The 18047-nt window shown below is 40.5% G+C and overlaps 1 protein-coding gene across 2 annotated transcripts in view; it reads right to left on the bottom strand.

Annotated features, from left to right (window-relative positions):
- BICC1 (BicC family RNA binding protein 1) overlaps positions 1 to 16046 on the bottom strand; it is a 215501-nt gene extending 199455 nt beyond the window's left edge. Inside the window, exon 1 of one of the 2 annotated variants that reach the window (XM_032796717.2) lies at positions 15848 to 16046. In XM_032796717.2, coding sequence (XP_032652608.2) covers positions 15848 to 16046 — 199 coding nt within the window. The remainder of the gene's footprint in view (positions 1 to 15847) is intronic. The other variant, XM_032796705.2, reaches the window with a different exon arrangement.
- Positions 16047 to 18047: the final 2001 nt, after the last annotated feature.

The raw sequence follows: 18047 nt of genomic DNA, 5'->3' as shown, positions 1-18047 counted from the left end.
AAGAGGGCCCCGGGCGGGGAGACCGTGGGCACCTGGTGCATTGCCCTTGCCCCCATTGGCCGAGAACGGGGAACCGCGGCCAATGGGAGCTTCGGGGGAAGTACCTGAAGACGCAGCAAGGGCAGCACACACAGAGCCCTCCAGCCACCTCAGGGACTGCAGCGCTTCCTGGAGCGGTGCAGGGCCGGGGACAGGGCAGGCATGCAGGAAGCCTGCCCTGGCCCCAGTGCGAGCTGCTGCCACTTTGGAGCCACATCTCCTGCACCTCGCCCCCTAGCTCCCTGCCCTAAGCCTTCTGCCTGTACCTTGCACCCCTCCTGCACCCCAACTCCCTGCCCTGAGCCCCCTCATATACTCTGCACCCCTCCTGCACTCCAACCCCCTGCCCTGAGTCCCCTGCCACACCCCGCACCCCTCCTACACCTCAACCCCCTTCCCTGAGCCCCCTCATACACACCACACCACTCCTCTGCCCCAATCATTTGCCCTGAGCCCCTTCCTGCACACTGCACCCCCTCTCACTCCTCAACCCACAGCCCCGGCCCTGCATACAATTTCCTCACCCAGATGTGGCCCTCAGCCCAAAAAGTTTGCCCACTCTTGTTCTAGGACATAATTAATATAAATAATGTTTACATGTTTTAAACTGGCTGGAAGGAACAGAAGGCATTACAGCCACATGGCTTTATTATAACCTCAGCCTTCCAAACATTTGGAGCAGTGCTTAATTTGTAATGAAAGAGGTGTCGGGCTCAAGCAAAGTTTTTACATTCAAAACTGATGCGGAAACCCAGAGGTGCCAGGGCTTTGAACTGTGCTCAGCCCTGGCACAAATTAAGTACTCATTTGGCATCAGAAAGGAGCATTCCCATGGTTTTCCTGAAAGTTCGGAAAGCTCAATAGTGTGGAGGGGTGGGGTAACAGCAGCCAAAAAGAGGACATATGCACTCTCTCAGAAGAACAGGTTTTTGTAAAACCATTGATTTTAATTTATTTATTATAGTTTTGTATTAGAATGTAAATATTCTATGCACACTGTAGATCTGAAATGACGTATGGCACCAATTTTGCAGAGTCCCAGTTTACGCTCCGTCAAGCATCTCAATTACCTTAGCATACAGGTCAGATGCAGTATCTTCAGAATACATCTCAGTCTACTAAAGTTTTCCATAACATTAAAATGCTTCAATGCACTGCTTAATTAACCTAATATTAGTTTTATTTTTAAACTAAGGATTTCATTTTTTACATTTCTTAAGACAGTTGGCCTTAACTTTCCAAATTTCTTATGTTTAACTGCCACATATATTCACACACACTGTGAACAGAATACAGCCAGCAAAAACAGATATAATCAAAGCCTCTGTCAAGGTATTATTCCCACTTTGAACTTTAGCGTCCAGAAAGTGGGGACCTGCATGTACCCCTCTAAACTTAATTCCTAGCGTAGATCTGATAGCGCTGCCACCAACCAGAAATTCCAGTGTCTGGTACACTCCCTGTCCCCCCAACCCCTTCCCTGGGGAGCCCAAGACCCAAATCCCTTGGGTCTTACAACAAAGAAGAATAAACCATTCCCCCTCCTTTCCCCCTCCCAGGGTTACCCTGAGAGAACACTGTTATTCAACTCCTTGAATCTTAAAACAGAGAGGAATTAACCTTTCCTCCCCTTCCTCTTCCCCCACCAGTCCCTGGTGAATCCAGACCCAATTCCCCTGGGTCTTGCACGAGAAAAAAAAAATCAATCAGATTCTTAAAAAAAGAAAGCTTTTAATAAAAGAAAGAAAAAGTAAAAACTCTCTCTGTAAACCAGGATGGAAAATGTTTACAGGGCTTCAGCTTATATATAGACTAGAGGGACCCCTCCCCTCTAGCCTAAGATAGAAGTTACAGCAAACAGAGGTAAAATACCCTTCCAGCAAAATACACATTTGCAAATTAAGAAAACAAACATAAAACTAATTCGTCTTTTCTAGTCAGTACTTACTATTCTGAACATGAGAGACTGTTAGAAAGAACGGAGACAGATCTGGTTGCACATCTGGTCCCTCTTAGCCCCAAGAGAGAACAAAGAACAAAATAAACAGCACAAACAAAGACTTCCCTCCACCAAGATTTGAAAGTATCTTGTCCCCCGATGGGTCCTTTGGTCAGGTGTCAGCCAGGTTCACTGAGCTTGTTAACCCTTTACAGGTAAAAGAGACATTAAACCTCAACTATCTGTTTATGACAGCCTCCCATTCACATAATGTTATTAGGGAGTGGAGGAACACAGGTTAGATTACACCATCAACTGTATTTCATAACAGACAATCCTAAAGATGCTTGGTTAACACAATGAGGGAAAAAAGTAAATATTTAGCAATGTTGAAGCAACACAACTCTAAATTCTGAAGAAGAATATGACAATTAAGTCTTTTTTTAAATATACTATGGAAATATGTATCAATATTAACTTTGGACTAACAATCTTAAACTTCAATACTGATACATAATACAACAAAGATAAACCCTAAATCTCTATACAGTAGAAAACTAACATGACAAAAATTAAGCACTCCAACCTGGATCTTTGACAGTTTCATTATTTGTGAAAGATTTTACTGGACTCTGTTACCCTTATATACAGGGTATTTTAAACCAAAAGAGGAGTTTCAGAACCAGTTCTATTTACTGATTTCATTTCGTGCTCTGTAGCTACTTAATTACTCAAATGCTGTCTAATTCAGGCCAGATCCATCTGGCACACTTCTAAACTCCAGATGTACTAGAATCACTTTTACAATCTCAGATGAAATGTTTAAACAATCCTCATTTTTCAAGTGTTAATTGAAGCCCTCCTTACAAAAAGTTAAAAATCATCATTTCCTTCCAAGGATAAAATTTAAACAGCTGAATTCAGGGTGAATCCAGTGCCCTGACTACCTGCTCCGCTAAGCAGGCAGCACAGAGATTCTGCAACATAAATCAGCATAAAAGGGTACATTTTGTTGTCTTTTGCCAGTCACCTTGTTGCTATGAAGAGCAAATAGTCCAGCCTGCCACTTAATATTGCATAGATCAAATTTGTATACAGGGGAATCAAGGGATCGTAAAAGAATTAGCTGTTTTGCTTATCCGTTTACTCAAATTAATTGTTACTTAAAATGTTTTAAAAATGGAAAAACTTTCCTAATACCATCAAACCAGTCATTTCACTATCATTTTTTAAAAAAGCAAAGATGTTATTTTAAAAAAGTTGCACTTCATTTTGGCACTTTTAGAATTAAAAAAGCCACAACATGATAATGGTCATGAAGGAAAAATGAGGTTAGCTTCACAGGCTGATACATTTCACAGTACAACTAAAGGCAGATACCCACTACCTTCTTGGAAACTGTTTTGAAGTGCACGCACACACAATCTATTTGTGATGAAAAATGCTGTAAAAAAATCAGCTAGAAACAGAGCCTTCAATATCTATCTACACGTTGCAATCTGATGAATAGGGCCCTACCAAATTCACGGTCCATTTTGGTCAATTTCACGGTCATAGGATTTTTAAAAAACCATAAAGTTCAGGATTTCAGCTATTTAAATCTGAAATTTCACAGTGTTGTAATTGTAGGGTGCAGATTCAAAAAGGAGTTGTGGCGGGGAGGGGACCACCAGGTTATTGTAGGGGGGTTGCAGTACTAATACTCTTAATTCTACACTGCTGCTGGCGGTAATTCTGCCTTCAGAGCTGGGCAGCTGAAGAAAGGCAGCTGCTGGCCTGGATCACAGCTCCGAACGCAGAACCATCACCAGCAGCAGTGCAGAATTAAGGATGGCACACCATCCTGTACTGTTGCCTGCAAAGCTAGGCCCTCAGTCAGCAGCCACCATTCTCTGGCTGCCCAGCTCTGAAGGCAGCAGCGCAGAAGTAAGGCTGTAGTGGTATTGCCATCCTTCCTTCTGCACTGCTGCTGGCGTGGCACTGCATTCAGAGCTGGGCGGCTGGCCAATAGCTGCCACTCTCCAGCTGCCCAGCTCTGAAAGCAGCACAGCAGTAAGGGTGGTAATACTATTACTCCCCCTAAAATAACCTTGCGACCCCCCCTCGCAACTCTCTTTTGGGTCAGGACCCCCAATTTGAATAACTCTGGTCTCCCCTGTGAAATCTGTATAGCATAGGATAAAAGCACACAGAAGACCAGATATCACAGTCCGTTATGTATTTTTCATGGTCGTGAATTTGGTAGAGCCCTACTGATAATGGCCTTTAAAGCATAATGATTACTACGTACTTTTCATAGAACACAATTCTTATAGAAATTCTATCGTATTCTCTCAATGGAAAAGTGAAATGAGACTTCATGAGGACTCCAATGCCTGATCTGTAAAGAAGCTTCGCAAATGGAAAATGGAAGGCTCATGATTAGCTTACATCTACACATGTTCCCAGCAGGCAAAAAGCCAAGCGAGGAATTGAGGCTTGGTATTTGCTTAAATGAACAGAGGGTTTTCTCTTAAATGTATGAGAATCTTGCATGTAAACCTACTATCCACAGCTATGTGGTTATTTTTCAAAAGCAAGATCTTTAACCAAATCTAATCATTTTTCAGTAATCATCCATTCAACTTTTTATTTATCACAGCAGCACCTAGAGATCAGGGTCACATTGTGCCAGGCACAATACAGACATGTGGTAAGAGAGAAACCTCACCCAGAAGAGCTGACATTCTGAACATGCAAGACAGACAAAGGGTGGGAAACAAAGTGACTTGCTCAAAATCACATCATATGTAGCAAGTCAGTGGCAGAGCGAGCCAGGAAACCCAGGTCTGACTCCCAGGCCACTAATTAACCCTTACTTGACTACATTTCCTCTACTCAGTATCCTATATTCCCAAATTTCACTACAAGGTTGATACATATCACTTCAAATCTAACAAGCTGCTCTTTGAAATGACATGAAAAATATCAACACTGATGTTTAAAGAATGCAAGAATTGAACTGTTTACATTTTACCAGCATTTTTAAGGTAGCAGAAACAAACCAAGTTTTCAGCAAGATCCTAGCAGATGTTTCAAACTGCTCTGGGGACAGGCACCAATTCTCATACTGTACTGTAATATGACAACCCTGTAGTATTGGTTCAGGCTATGAAGTGAAATTTTTAGCTGCACTATTCTTGCTGCCTACAAGCTCATCAAGTATTTTTGACCCAACTTAGGCCACTGAACATGGTTAAAATCCAAGTTAGAAAATACAAAAGGTAGTGATCCCAAATCAATGCTAAACACAGCGACATTGCACAGTCTCTAAATGCATAGCATTTTTCTTGCTTAAATGTAACACATTAAGCTACAAAAATAAAATGTACAAGACTAGAGAATGCCAGGTTGCACGTGCTGCAAAGTTATGTTTAATATAGGAACTTCTAAAATTTAAATAAATAAAACATATTTCCATGTTAAAAGTTGGAAAACCCTGAGTTTACGATTATAAATGTACCACCTTTTACATTCAAAAACTTAAGCGAGTTCAATGCTATGACCTAGTTTGTTTTTAAGAGGTACTTTTAAGTATTGCACCAGTTCCTCCATAAAGTGTGCGCTCCTTCAGATGCGCCAATTATACACCCACACTCCAACTGCATACTTAAGAGGCACTGGTGGGATTTTTCCAAGATCTGCACTGGCATTTCCATTGTCAGGTAAGGAGTAATTCCTGACCATCCAATGGAACAAAAGAGACCAAAAACTCATGTGAGCAGCTCATCTACTCCACTTCCCAAAGTCAGAAGTGACAGGGGAACCACTACATAGGCACATGTATTTCAAGATTCTCAGGAACCCAGAACCTTGTGCCTGCTGGAGTGCAAAAGTCCAAGAATAAAAACATGCAACAAACATCTTCACATATTTTACATCGTATGTACTACTTGAGAACCAACTCAGCATATAGAAAACTAGATAATTACATTATACAAACACAATATATTTCCACAAATCTTCCATAGGAAGAGCTGTTCTCTGCTGCTATTGTCACAGAGACCGAGAGCACTATGGCCATGAGAATGCAGTACTGCTATTGGGCCACAAAAGTGCGTAGCTGATTCTCTTTTCCAGGCCAACAGCCCATTCCTCGCTTGCACACTCTAATGTAAGCAACATTCAAGCCTGCTCACCCACCTCCAGCCTCCCAATCTGACTAAGAGAGAGACATATATATATTCCCTTCCAACCTACTCAACAGGCCTGACTCTTTCTACATAAACACAGATACACATAATAGGACTATTTTAAAAGGCTGACAACCCTAACATAAGCATTATTGGTCAATCTAGCACCACAATGCTGGCGGAATACTCAGATTCTTCACAGGAAGGATGAAAAAGGTGACAGTCACAGCACTACTGCTACCATCATGTCCAGTTCCCTGTTCATTCAGGGATCTATTAAGATCACATCTGCAAGGTGGTGTTATCACACCAGAGCTGTGATGACAGTCACTTTTTAGAGATTCCCCTGTGTTTTTAAGTTGAACAATGGTGTCTAAGGCTGAAGTTCCACTGTACTCCACTGCCAAGTGAATAAGCATGTTACATTTAAAATAAATGAAGGTACTGCTCTGGATTACTTACTTCTGCCTTTACAAAAAAATACTTCCTGCAATTCCAACAAAGCCTCAACATAAAACCCAAACAGAAGGTTTTTAGAACACATTATTCTATTCTATTATTGGGGAAAACTTTCTACACTGAACATCCTAAAAATTCTTTCCAAATGAAAACAAGATTACTGGTAAATCAGATCCACTTCACATAAATCAGTTATGCAAATCAATGCAGCACTGTATCTGGTCATTTTACTAACCTCATGTAAAATGGTCGTGTTGATCAAAACTAGAAAAATTAACACCTGGGCATTAATATCAGACCTAACATGGAAGGAATGCTACTTTTATATAATATATTTCAGACTTCAAGAAACTAGCCAAGTGTTTAAGGGCCTGAACCAAAACCCATTGAAGTCAATGTAAAGATTGCTGCTGATTTCAATGGACTTTCAGTCCAGGGCCTGCAAGGGTCCTAATCCAAATGTTGCACTGTCTGTACAAGTTCATTATCCCAGTAAAATAACTGTACGGTAGGGATCAAAATCAAAGTAATTGCTGCATTCTAATTCATTCTGTTCTATGAAACATATAAATTTATATCTCCCCTTTCAACTAGTAGTTTTGTCTACTACAAACGTTCATAACTCCATGGCTTACACACAGGAAGTGGGAACTTTGGAAAGGAAGGCTAAGTGTCTCGAAGCCGCCACCTTTTAAGTTTGCACATTTAATCACAAACACAGTTCCTGATATTACATCAATTAACTGAATGGGAAACACACAGACTTTAGACAGCATATTCATTATGAGTCACATATTTAGAACTAGAAACTATTTTTAATAAATTAAAATATTTCAGCTATATTTAGAGCGACAGAGTATGCCCATCATTATTTTCTACTGCCAAGCATTTCAAGCGGATGTTTCACTATAGTTAAGAAGCACTTCACAAATAATTCTACTACACAAAGATCTGAAAATAAGAAACAAGTATGTTTCATTGCTAAACAGCAGACAGGCACAAAGCCAAACAGTCTGAAGTAAGTACTCAAAACAGGGCATATTTTTCCAATGGCGGTAACAATTATAATATAACCAAAAGGAATGTGCAAGCCAGCAATACTTAACTCAGCAGTTCATGCCGAACCATGATAGCCTGTTGTACTACTTAAAAAACACAGAAACTTGAGAAAGTGATATTATTACAATTGTTAACGGAATGCAAGAACATTTTTAAACTACAAGTCACCAAAAATCATTTCATATACATACACACACACACATTATATAGAAATTTTTTATAGAAAAGTCTAGTCAGCACATTTGGGATCTGAAAGAGAAAAATATCTAAAACTTTTCCAGCTATATGTATGTCAACACCAAAACTAAATGCTATTAGAAAGGTTCCACTTACCACACTACGTCTTTATCCAGAATAGTTTTTATGCATTGGAAAGTACAAACTACAAGAGTGAGAGATTTTAGTAGAACTTTTTAAGCCTCTACAAAGAGAGATAGTATCTTGAATTTTATTCTTCTTAATGAGTCAGTGTGAGGTTCTCACTAGCAAAGACTATTACAGGGAAGACTGAGCCTTCTGCTCTGCATCCCTGCCAGCAACACTTGTACATTTGACATTTCAAATGTCAGAATGTTAAGTCAGTCGAATTCTAACTGCCCATGACTGAAATTACCAACATAGTACTCCATTCTTTATATCAAAGGATGGCAAAAAATGTTCCTTTATACAGCATACTCTAGGTAGCTGATAGGTATCACTATTATACATTTTTCTAAAGATTCTCATTGATTTATGTGATAAGTAACATATTAAAACAGTTAATTTCCAAATGAAAAATACTAAAAAGCAAGCTTAATAATCAATTTTGTTGCACAATTTAAATCCAGCTTTTAGCATACATTTATAGATAACAATTTGCCAGCTCTACAAGGACTATAATACCCTATCAAATCAGGAACCCACTATTTCAGTTTGCAACAAAGCAGCTACCTAGCACAAAAACTACTAAACTCAGGTCTTCAAGGAGTACTCCTCTGCAGTAAACCATGATTGTATTAAAACAGAGTTTCTCAAACTGTGGTCCGCGAGCTCCATTCAGGAGGTCCGCGGATAGCTCTCTCTAAGGTGCATGCCTGGCTGGCCGCACACGAGAGAATGAAGGGCCCCCCACCTAATTAGTGGAGCCACACAGGTGTGGCTCCATTAAGTAGGTGTCTGGATCCTGGAAAAGATGCACATGTAAGGTGAGGTGGTGGACTTGGGGGGAATAGGGGGTAGTGGGAGGGGGCAGTAGGGTGAAAAAAGGGGGTGGGGAGAACTTTGGGATGTGCAGGGCTGTGGCAGCCAGAGAAAGAAGTGACTTTCTCCAGCTCCAGGACTGCGGCTGCCAGGGAGAGATGGTTCTCCTTCCCAGTGTCAGCTCTGTGGCGGGGAAGAGAGGGCATATCCATAGCATTAGAAAGGTAAGACTACTGACATTAAAATATGAGTTGTGCACTTTTATTTGTAGAACAAAAAAAGTTTATTATTAAGGTTGTTTTTTTTAATATAGAGCTTTTATCCAAAGCGCTTTACAATAGTTAGCTAACAGCACAAACAACATTTGGAAAGATCATTAAGTGGTCTGAGACCCTCGGCAATATTCAAGTGGTCCACGAAAAAAAAAATTTGAGAACCACTGTATTAAAGCATAAGGGCTGAGTATCAACACAGCTTTGCGAGGATTTTTGTAATCCTAGTCTTTCTTCTCTAGGACTTTCAATATTCCAGACAGCCAAACTTAAAGTATCATAGGCTAAATAAATGGAATCAAAATAGTAAAGGAGAAATGTATTAACAGAGATTTCAGTATTACCCTGGCAGGAGAACCAGACTGTTATAGGAATGTGGGTAGTATGAGAAGAAAACTTTCATACCTGTTTGTATAATTACTGAAAAGAGTGTATTTTCCTTATCCAATTACTTAAAGTTTTGCATGAAAGATAACTTGAGAATAGAAAACAAACATGCAAATGATCAAATGCAGAATAACCAGGCCTTTTTTGAATTATTGCTGAAGTATATCAGACACAATCATCCACCAGCATAAATTCTGAACAAAGCAATGTCAGGCATTTTATTTTCAGTAAAATATGAATTCAAAATGCAAAAGAAATACAATCATTAGACTAATTTAGAAGCAACTTTATTAAGATGAACTGTTGGAAATATTAGAGCAGGGGTCGGCAACCTTTCAGAAGTGCTGTGCCGAGTCTTCATTCATTCACCTAATTTAAGGTTTCGCGTGCCAGTAATAAATTTTAACGTTATTAGAAGGTCTTTTTCTATAAGTCTATAATATATAACTAAACTATTGTTGTATATAAAGTAAATAAGGTTTTTAAAACGTTTAAGAAGCTTCATTTAAAATTAAATAAAATGCACAGCCCTCCGGACCAGTGGCCAGGACCCAGGCAGCATGAGTGACACTGAAAATCAGCTCACATGCTGCCTTCGGCACCCATGCCATAGCTTGCCTACCCCTGTATTAGAGCTACATTGCTATTAAAGTTTTTCCCTTACCCCAGTCAGAAAGGACTGATATTTACTCTGGAAAAAGGCATTCCAGTTTGTGAGCATTCATTCTTGCAGTCAACAAACACTCTGCCTATCAGACAGAGGATAAGTAATCAGAGAAAAGGATTTAAAAAGAAAAATTGTGCCCATTGGGAGTTTGGAAAGAGGGAGGAGGATGAAAAAAAAAAAAAGACTATGCAAAATTACCAACCATTTGAGAGATTTGTATAGACATTTCATATTAATTGTGTATGAAATGTTATCATTAATGCCTAAAATTAGTCAATAATGCCTTATCAATTACTTTGTACAAAGTCTGCACACAGTCAAATAAGGTTTGACTTTTTGAAAATTAATCAAGATAGAGCACAATCTTGGGGAATAATCAGCATAGACAGGGACAAGTCATGTTCAACATTATACTAACTGGGCATGGGACCAACTCAAAGAACCTCAACTACCTCAAGTCACGTTCTACCTTAATACAGTGTTCTACTGCAACCAAGCCCAGGGGGACCAATGGCAAATTTCTAGAGGCTTCAGGATTCAAAGCTACAATATTCTGCCTTTTCCCTAGATGAGTACAAGGCAATGCACCTAACAGTGACCTATCCAAACATAAAGTACTTCTGAACCATTTCAACAACAACGCTGTTGACAACAGTGAGCACATTTAAAAGTGAGTATCTATTGGATCAAAAAAAAGTCCGGTCAAGTAGGACTGTGGCACAAACATGAGAACTTAAACATGAGGGGGGTCTAGTTTTTGGTGAGTTTACGTATTTTTGCTTTCTTGCTTGTTTTTTGTTTGTGTTTTGTTTTTTGTTTTTTAAAGAAGGTGGTAAATTAGATGTCTTGACAGAGACACATTCTAATATTTTCCCACACTGCAAGAGAAGATAAGGAAAAATAAGGAACATTATGGTATCTACAGAATTTCCCTACTATACTTCTCTAAAAATGTTAAATTTTAATTACCTTGATACTACAGTGTCAGACACATCATAAATATACAAGACATGTATATACTATATACCAATGGTTCTCAACCAGGGGTATGTGTACCCCTGGGGGTACTTAGAGGTCTTGCAGGGGGTACAATAACAACTAGATATTTGCCTCGTTTACAACAGGCTACATAAAAAGCATTAGTGAAGTCAGTACAAACTAAAATTTCATACAATGACTTGTTTATACTGCTCTATACACTGAAATGTAAGTAAAATATTTATATTCCAATTGATTTTTTATAATGATATGGTAAAAACGAGAACGTAGGCAATTTTTCAGTAATAGTGTGCTGTGACGCTTTTGTATTTTTATGTCTGATTTTGTAAGCAAGTAGTTTTTAAGTGAGATGAATCTTGGGGGTAACGCAAGACAAATCAGACTCCTGAAAGAGGTACAGTAGTCTGGAAAGGTTGAGAACCACTGCTATATACCATACACAGGTGTACAATATTCAAACCTATTTTGAGGTATGACATAGAAAGCACATTATATCTGTCATCGTTTTAAATATTGATTAGTAAGACCCTAATCTATTAATGAATGTTGGGGTTTGTTTGAATTTTTATTTATTTATTTGTTTAATATTAAGGCCATCTTGTCTGTAGATTTATTCATAGATACTACCTTAGTCAGACTACACTTTTTGGACAGTCTTGCGTAAATTTAATCTTTTATAGTGCCCAGCTATTATGGTGATATTTTTGTGTGTCTAATTAAATTAATATTTTGGAATTATTTTCTTAATTGAGCATTCACTAAGATTTAGTTTACAACAGCACCACATGTATTATGAAAGTTTTTCTTCCAATATGTCACTACTGAAAGAATCATTGATATACTGTTTGACTCCTGCTTCCTTTCTGCAAAAATAATCTGCCTAATGAGATTTGTTCACAGATCTACACTGAAAAATGTTCAACATAAAAAAATATGTACACCATGCTATATAGAGTATATAGTAAAGTATGCATACACAATAGAGTTTCACTAAATAATATATCATCATTACAACACTGGACATAACAAAAAGGAAATCTGACCATATGAGCTATTTAATGTGTTCCTTCTGGTGCATTTCTAAGGCACTGGAGTAGTTCTGTTCCAAAGACCATGAGAAACCCTGGTAAGTCAAAGTTTATACTTTCACTGGATGGAATACCAAAAAAAAAAAAAAAAAAAAGGAAATTCAATATTGTCTAGAAGCTGGATCATAGTAATGTTAACATAGATTTCTGGGTATTATTCCCAGCTCTACCACTGACTTGCTGGGGCATTCTGGCAAAGTCACTGTCTGTGTTTAACTTAACCATCTATAAGGAGCATAGCAGCATCCAGCATGGTCAAGAGATTTTATTCGTGTTTGTAAAGCACTTTAAGAAACTTGAGTGGAAGTGTTGTGAATATAAACTATTAATTTAAGATGTAACTTTATTCCATAGTATCTTTCCTGAATTTTTCCAAAAAACTTCATTTTACCAATCTTCCATTTCTGATGCAGAAAGACTAATTTATTATGCTTGTCTCTTTATTCCATTTCCTAAGAAGTCTATTTTTTCCAGCAAGAACACCAATTAACTAGAAATTCATTCAATATGATGGTAGGTAGAGTTTTTACATTTATAAAAAAAATCTTGTTACTGTGAATTCAATATGCTATTGTTCAATACACTGCTGTGTGAGGGGTACAATTTAAATGATCTATGGCACATGTATGCTAGGCTGAAATAACATACAATATCACAATTCTCTCTCTTAAGTTATACATATGCATTAACCACTGGATGGCACAGCTATATAATCAGACTGGGTTCTGTTTATGAGGTTTGTTTTGCCCTCCCATCCTTACCACCTCAGGCAGTAGAAAGACACAGGCTGTGGGATGAGGTAATGGAAGTTTGTTTTACTGGTGGAGGAAAAGTGAAGAAAACCTTCTATTTTCCTACAGCACTTTTAATTGTGACCTTTCTTCATAAATACCTCCTCTTTTGAGTGTCTACGTGCAATTTACAACATTTAGTTTAAAGACATGTTGGATGAGCACAAGTTTAAAATTAATTCAGTTAGGTATAACAAAAACTGTATGCTTCTCTGCACTCTTTATTACATAATGAGATTTCTCTACTAGTAACAAAATATTAACTGGTTAAAGATTAACCTACCCCCAGGAGAGAGAATCTCATTTGAAACAAATTCCAAACATTATAATCAGCAAGTCATACCAGAATTTTTGGGCAGACAATCCAATTTTCCTAATTACTTCAAACCCAGCATCCTCTTCCCTTTCCCCTTCCCCTCCTCTCAGACCACCACCATTGGTCTTAAAAAATTTAAACAGACGTTCCGTGACGGTCATGATGAGTAAAACATTTTCAGGAAATTAATTAAACAATTTTAGCTGACAGATTCTTAAAAAAGCAAAAACAAAAAAACAAAAACAAAAACTCACACCTTTTATTTTTAGGAGTTGGTTCACTACTGGTATAATTCTAGCTAAAATAAAATGTTTTCTCCAAAACATATCCAAAAAAAAAATAGTGCATTAACTTGGAATTCATTTTTTCCTTATCTCATCCTCAACCTCACTACCATTTTTCCATCTTTAATTATTTTAAATTACAAAATTCCAATTACACTATCATATTCAGGGAATATAAATTATAGGACCAGATTTTTTTCCATTTTGTTTTCCTGTTGTCAAAGATTACATTTTCTAACACTGCTTTTAAGTTACTCAGTGCACTTTCAAGTTAATTCAGAAGGTAATAAAAAGCACTATGTTTACAGATTTAGAATGACTGCTCTCAAGCATAAGAGCAAATACTTTCATTCGTGAAATAATACATAAATGAAGAGCTACCAGTCTCCTGTTATGATTTTTGAAAAATGAAGCCTTAACAGTTGAAAAAGAAAAAAAGTCAGTCAAGTATACAGTATTTATACATCACACAATAAGTGGCCATAAAATTATGTGGCTTGCAGAGGTCATGCTAAATGCATGCTAATAATGTACTCCTGTTCCTCCTCTTAAAAAAGCTCAATCAACTATCGTGTCATTCTATACATTTAAGAAAATAAAAGTGCACTTTTTTGAAGTTCCATAATCTCATTCAATTCAAATATGCTTTATCCTCTCAGAAATTTTAAAGGTAACAGTTCGCAACTCAGCTCCATTTTCACTGGACTAGAGCAAAAGGTATTAGAAAAGCTAAATAAATTACACAGCTGTGAAAGATACCTCATCTGGTGTTATATCCACCTTTAAAACAATATTTTCTATTTATATTAATATTTTTTTCAAAATCTGTTTACTTAACTTTCACAAGTGACATAATTCAAAACACAGTGGAACAAAAGGCAAGAGATTTCATCACAAGAAACAATATAAATGTATAACAAATCCTAACCCTAACACAAACATTATCAAACATTTCTACTCATGTGTATCTAATGTTACTGTTTTCAAAACTAAGATTTTTCACCTAAAATAACCTCTAAATCATTTGCCTTAAGAGCACACTATACTATCAGGTGTATTATTTTAGTCATATGGTATGGATAATATATCAGTTAAAAAAAACTAGACTGCGATACTCCTACTAAAACAGAAAAATATTAGAAAAATGTCTAGATCAAATTAGAATATAGTCATTATTTAAAGGACTCTGATATTCAAAAAAAACTCCAGAAATGAAAAGTTTTCTTGCAGTTCTGAAACCTTCCATTTTATGAAAGCTCACTTTACTAGGTAGCAAAACACTGTCCTATTCTGAAAAATCTGAAATGCTTTAGATGAGCTGAAAGCTCCTTTTTGTTTTTTTAAAGTCTTTCCAATAGCCCACGACAATCCAGATTACCTTGAAACCTTCTACAACCTCTTTCACAGTTTTCACCGTAGAGCAAGGCTTTATTTCAATACCAGTAATGTTAAGAGCGTTTAAAGTTGGGATGCTGCTGGTGAAACCACAGAGCTGGGAAGTAACGTTGTTAGACACAGAATTTGACACCTGTATTAATAGTAAGTGAGATTTTTACGAACTGAGGGTAACTCAAGACGAATTTTGCAAGAGATTCAGATGAAAACACTAGAGCTCAGTCTCCACCGCTTTATGAAAGAATCCCTTCCCAACCCAAAAGGAGCTCGGTTTGCAAGCCCTGACATCTGCAGACAGCAGAGAGTTTATCCACATCTGGGATTGGAAGCGCTAGGAAACAGGAACGGGGAGGGGATGGGGAGTAAGTTTCAGAGCCAGGACATTTCAAGTGTCCTCTTTGGGGACCGTTCCAGCCTAACGCGGTCTCTCAGGGCCGCTTGGAGGAGAAGCGCCGAAACTGGAACATCCCAGCAGGAGCAGCCCCGCTACGCCCCCCACCCGGGGGTCAATCAGCAAGTGTCCCGGCTCCTGGGGGGTCCGGCAGAGGCGAGTCCCCGCCTGCGTCCCAGCCCTTCCCAGCAAGAGGGGCAGGCCCCGGGACAGCAGCTGGGCACCCCCTGCCAGGGGAGAGACCAGCGCCGCTCGCCAGGGCGACCCGCTGGAGCCCACTGCGGGGACGCGGCTTCCCCAGCGCCACACGCACCTCCCGCCCCCGCTAGCCGAGCAGTTAGAGAGAGCGCTCCCCGCCTGCCCGCCCGCGGCCCCGGCCCCTTCCCCGGCCCGGGGGCTCCCCCGCTCACCTTGCAGCATGGCCTCCAGTTTCTTCCTGTCCACCCGGAATCGCTCCTCGCCCCACTCGGGGCTGCGCAGGGGCCGCGGGCCGGCTGAGTCCTCCTCGGAGCCGGGCAGCGGGGAGTCGGCGCTCCGCTCGCTGTTGGAGCCCGGGTCGGAGAGCGGCTGCGGCAGGTAGCCGCTCAGCGGGTCGCACTGCGCCGCCATGGCGCTGCCGGGTAGCCCCCGCCTCTGCTCCGAGCCCCACTCGGCCGCTTCCCCGCGGGACGCTATCTGCCCCCACAGCCGCCCCCCCGCCTCATCCCAGCCGCCGCCTGCCAGAGTCCCGGCCCCGGCGCCGCTGCCTGCGCCCGCCTCTGCCTCCGGCTCCCCGCCGAGTGCGCCAGTCCCCGGGCCGGCAGCGGCTCTGCGGCGCCCCCACCCCGCCCGCAGCCCGCACAGCATCTCCGCCTCCATTGGGCAGCCCGCGGCCGGCCGGGAGGGGCAGGGGATATCCCCAGGCCGGGGGAGGGGGCAGGAGATCCCGAGGGGGGAGATCCCAGCATGGAGGTGGGGTGAGCTTGGCGGCGCGGGGCCGGGATCCCGGTGAGGGGCACCCAGCACTGGCCCCTCCTGGGAGCGTGGGGCTCACACCGTCATCGGGGGCAGGAGATCCCTGTCCCAGAAACACCTCATCACTATGGAGGGAGGGGGAACACATGTGATGGGAGCACGGGACCTCTAACTCCGGGGAAGACACCCCATCGGTGGGGCAGAGAGATCCTTATCCTGGGGGGGCACCCCTTCATGGGATGGGGGATCCCCATGGAAAACAATGGAGTGGGAGACACCATCATTGGCAGGGAGATCAACATCCCAGAGGGAGACACCCCATCATTAGAATATGAGGATCCATATCCTGCATGGGAGACACACCCCAGCGTGAGGAAGAGGGATCCCCATTCTCTTGGGGTGAGTAGTTTGCCGTGGAGAGTAGGGTGAACCTCCCCCTAGGGGAAGACACTTCATCATGGGGTAGGGGGACCCCCCCAACCAAAGGGAAGACATCCCCTCATATGGCAGATAGATCCCCAACCCTGGGTGCACTCCATTATGGGGATCCTTATCTTAAGGGAGACTCTCCACAATGGACATAGAGGGATCCCTGTTGTGGGGGAAGAGACCCCATAATGAGAGTATGGGTGATTCCCACCTCAATGGGGAGATACCATCATGATGGCACAGGGATACCCATCCTGGAGGGAGCCACCCATGGGAGGGGGGGCAGAGGGATTTTCATCCGAGGAGAAGGGGCCGGAGGATCCCAGTAAAAGTGCTGGGATTAGGAAAGAGGGGATCTATATCCTCACCTCGTGAGATGCTGCATCATAGGGGTAAGCAGAAATAGGATCTCCCCAGAGAAGTCAGTGAATAGTATTAGAACCACAAGATGTGGAGACTCTATGTCAGTACAATGACTGATTGCAGGATTGGGGCCATAGTCTTTTCAAACAGTAAGCACCCACTTCAGTGTTTGTAGGATCAGGGCTCATATGACTGTATCACTTAGGAAGGAGAAGAAAAAGAACAGATATAATAAGATGATATAAAATGAAGACCAGTGAAAAGGTCAACTGCCTGATCTCACTTAATCTACTCCAAAATAAAAATTAAGCAATAACAAAATTAAAGGGATGTCACTTTAAAATTGGCCCCCAGTCTAAACTTTCAAAACCTAAGCTCCATTGCAGTTTTGAAAACTCAAACAGTGCAGAAAGTGTAACAAATAAACAAACAAACACCCTGAAATTGACTTCACTGAATTTTCATTGTTGAAACTGAGAGAAGTGCAAACAGTAAATAAAAAGCATTAGTAGTGGGACATGAACTAAATTTTTAAATGCCTTTCACTTTTGATACTCTAACTCGTAGTAATCTAGGTTAAGAAAAGTGATTGTTTACAATACATAGGGAGGTAGCAGGTGATGCAAATTAGCATAACTCCAGCTAAGAAACTGGTCCAGGATTTTTAAATTCAACATGTCCCTTTAAGCAAATAGCTTATCAAGGTTCAGTAAAATAATATGCATTTATATGAATAAGAATGTATCTGTGGTTACATTAGTTAGGATTTAAAAAAATAAGGGTTATGAATCCTCAAAGTTCAAGGCATAACTAATTGCCATCTAGATCAGGGGGAAAAGCTATATAATAATATATTCAAGGCTT

The sequence above is a fragment of the Chelonoidis abingdonii genome, chromosome 15 (genome assembly GCF_003597395.2).
Source record: "Chelonoidis abingdonii isolate Lonesome George chromosome 15, CheloAbing_2.0, whole genome shotgun sequence".
Classification (NCBI taxonomy): Eukaryota; Metazoa; Chordata; order Testudines; family Testudinidae; genus Chelonoidis; species Chelonoidis abingdonii.
This window is presented reverse-complemented; position numbering and strand designations above follow the sequence as displayed.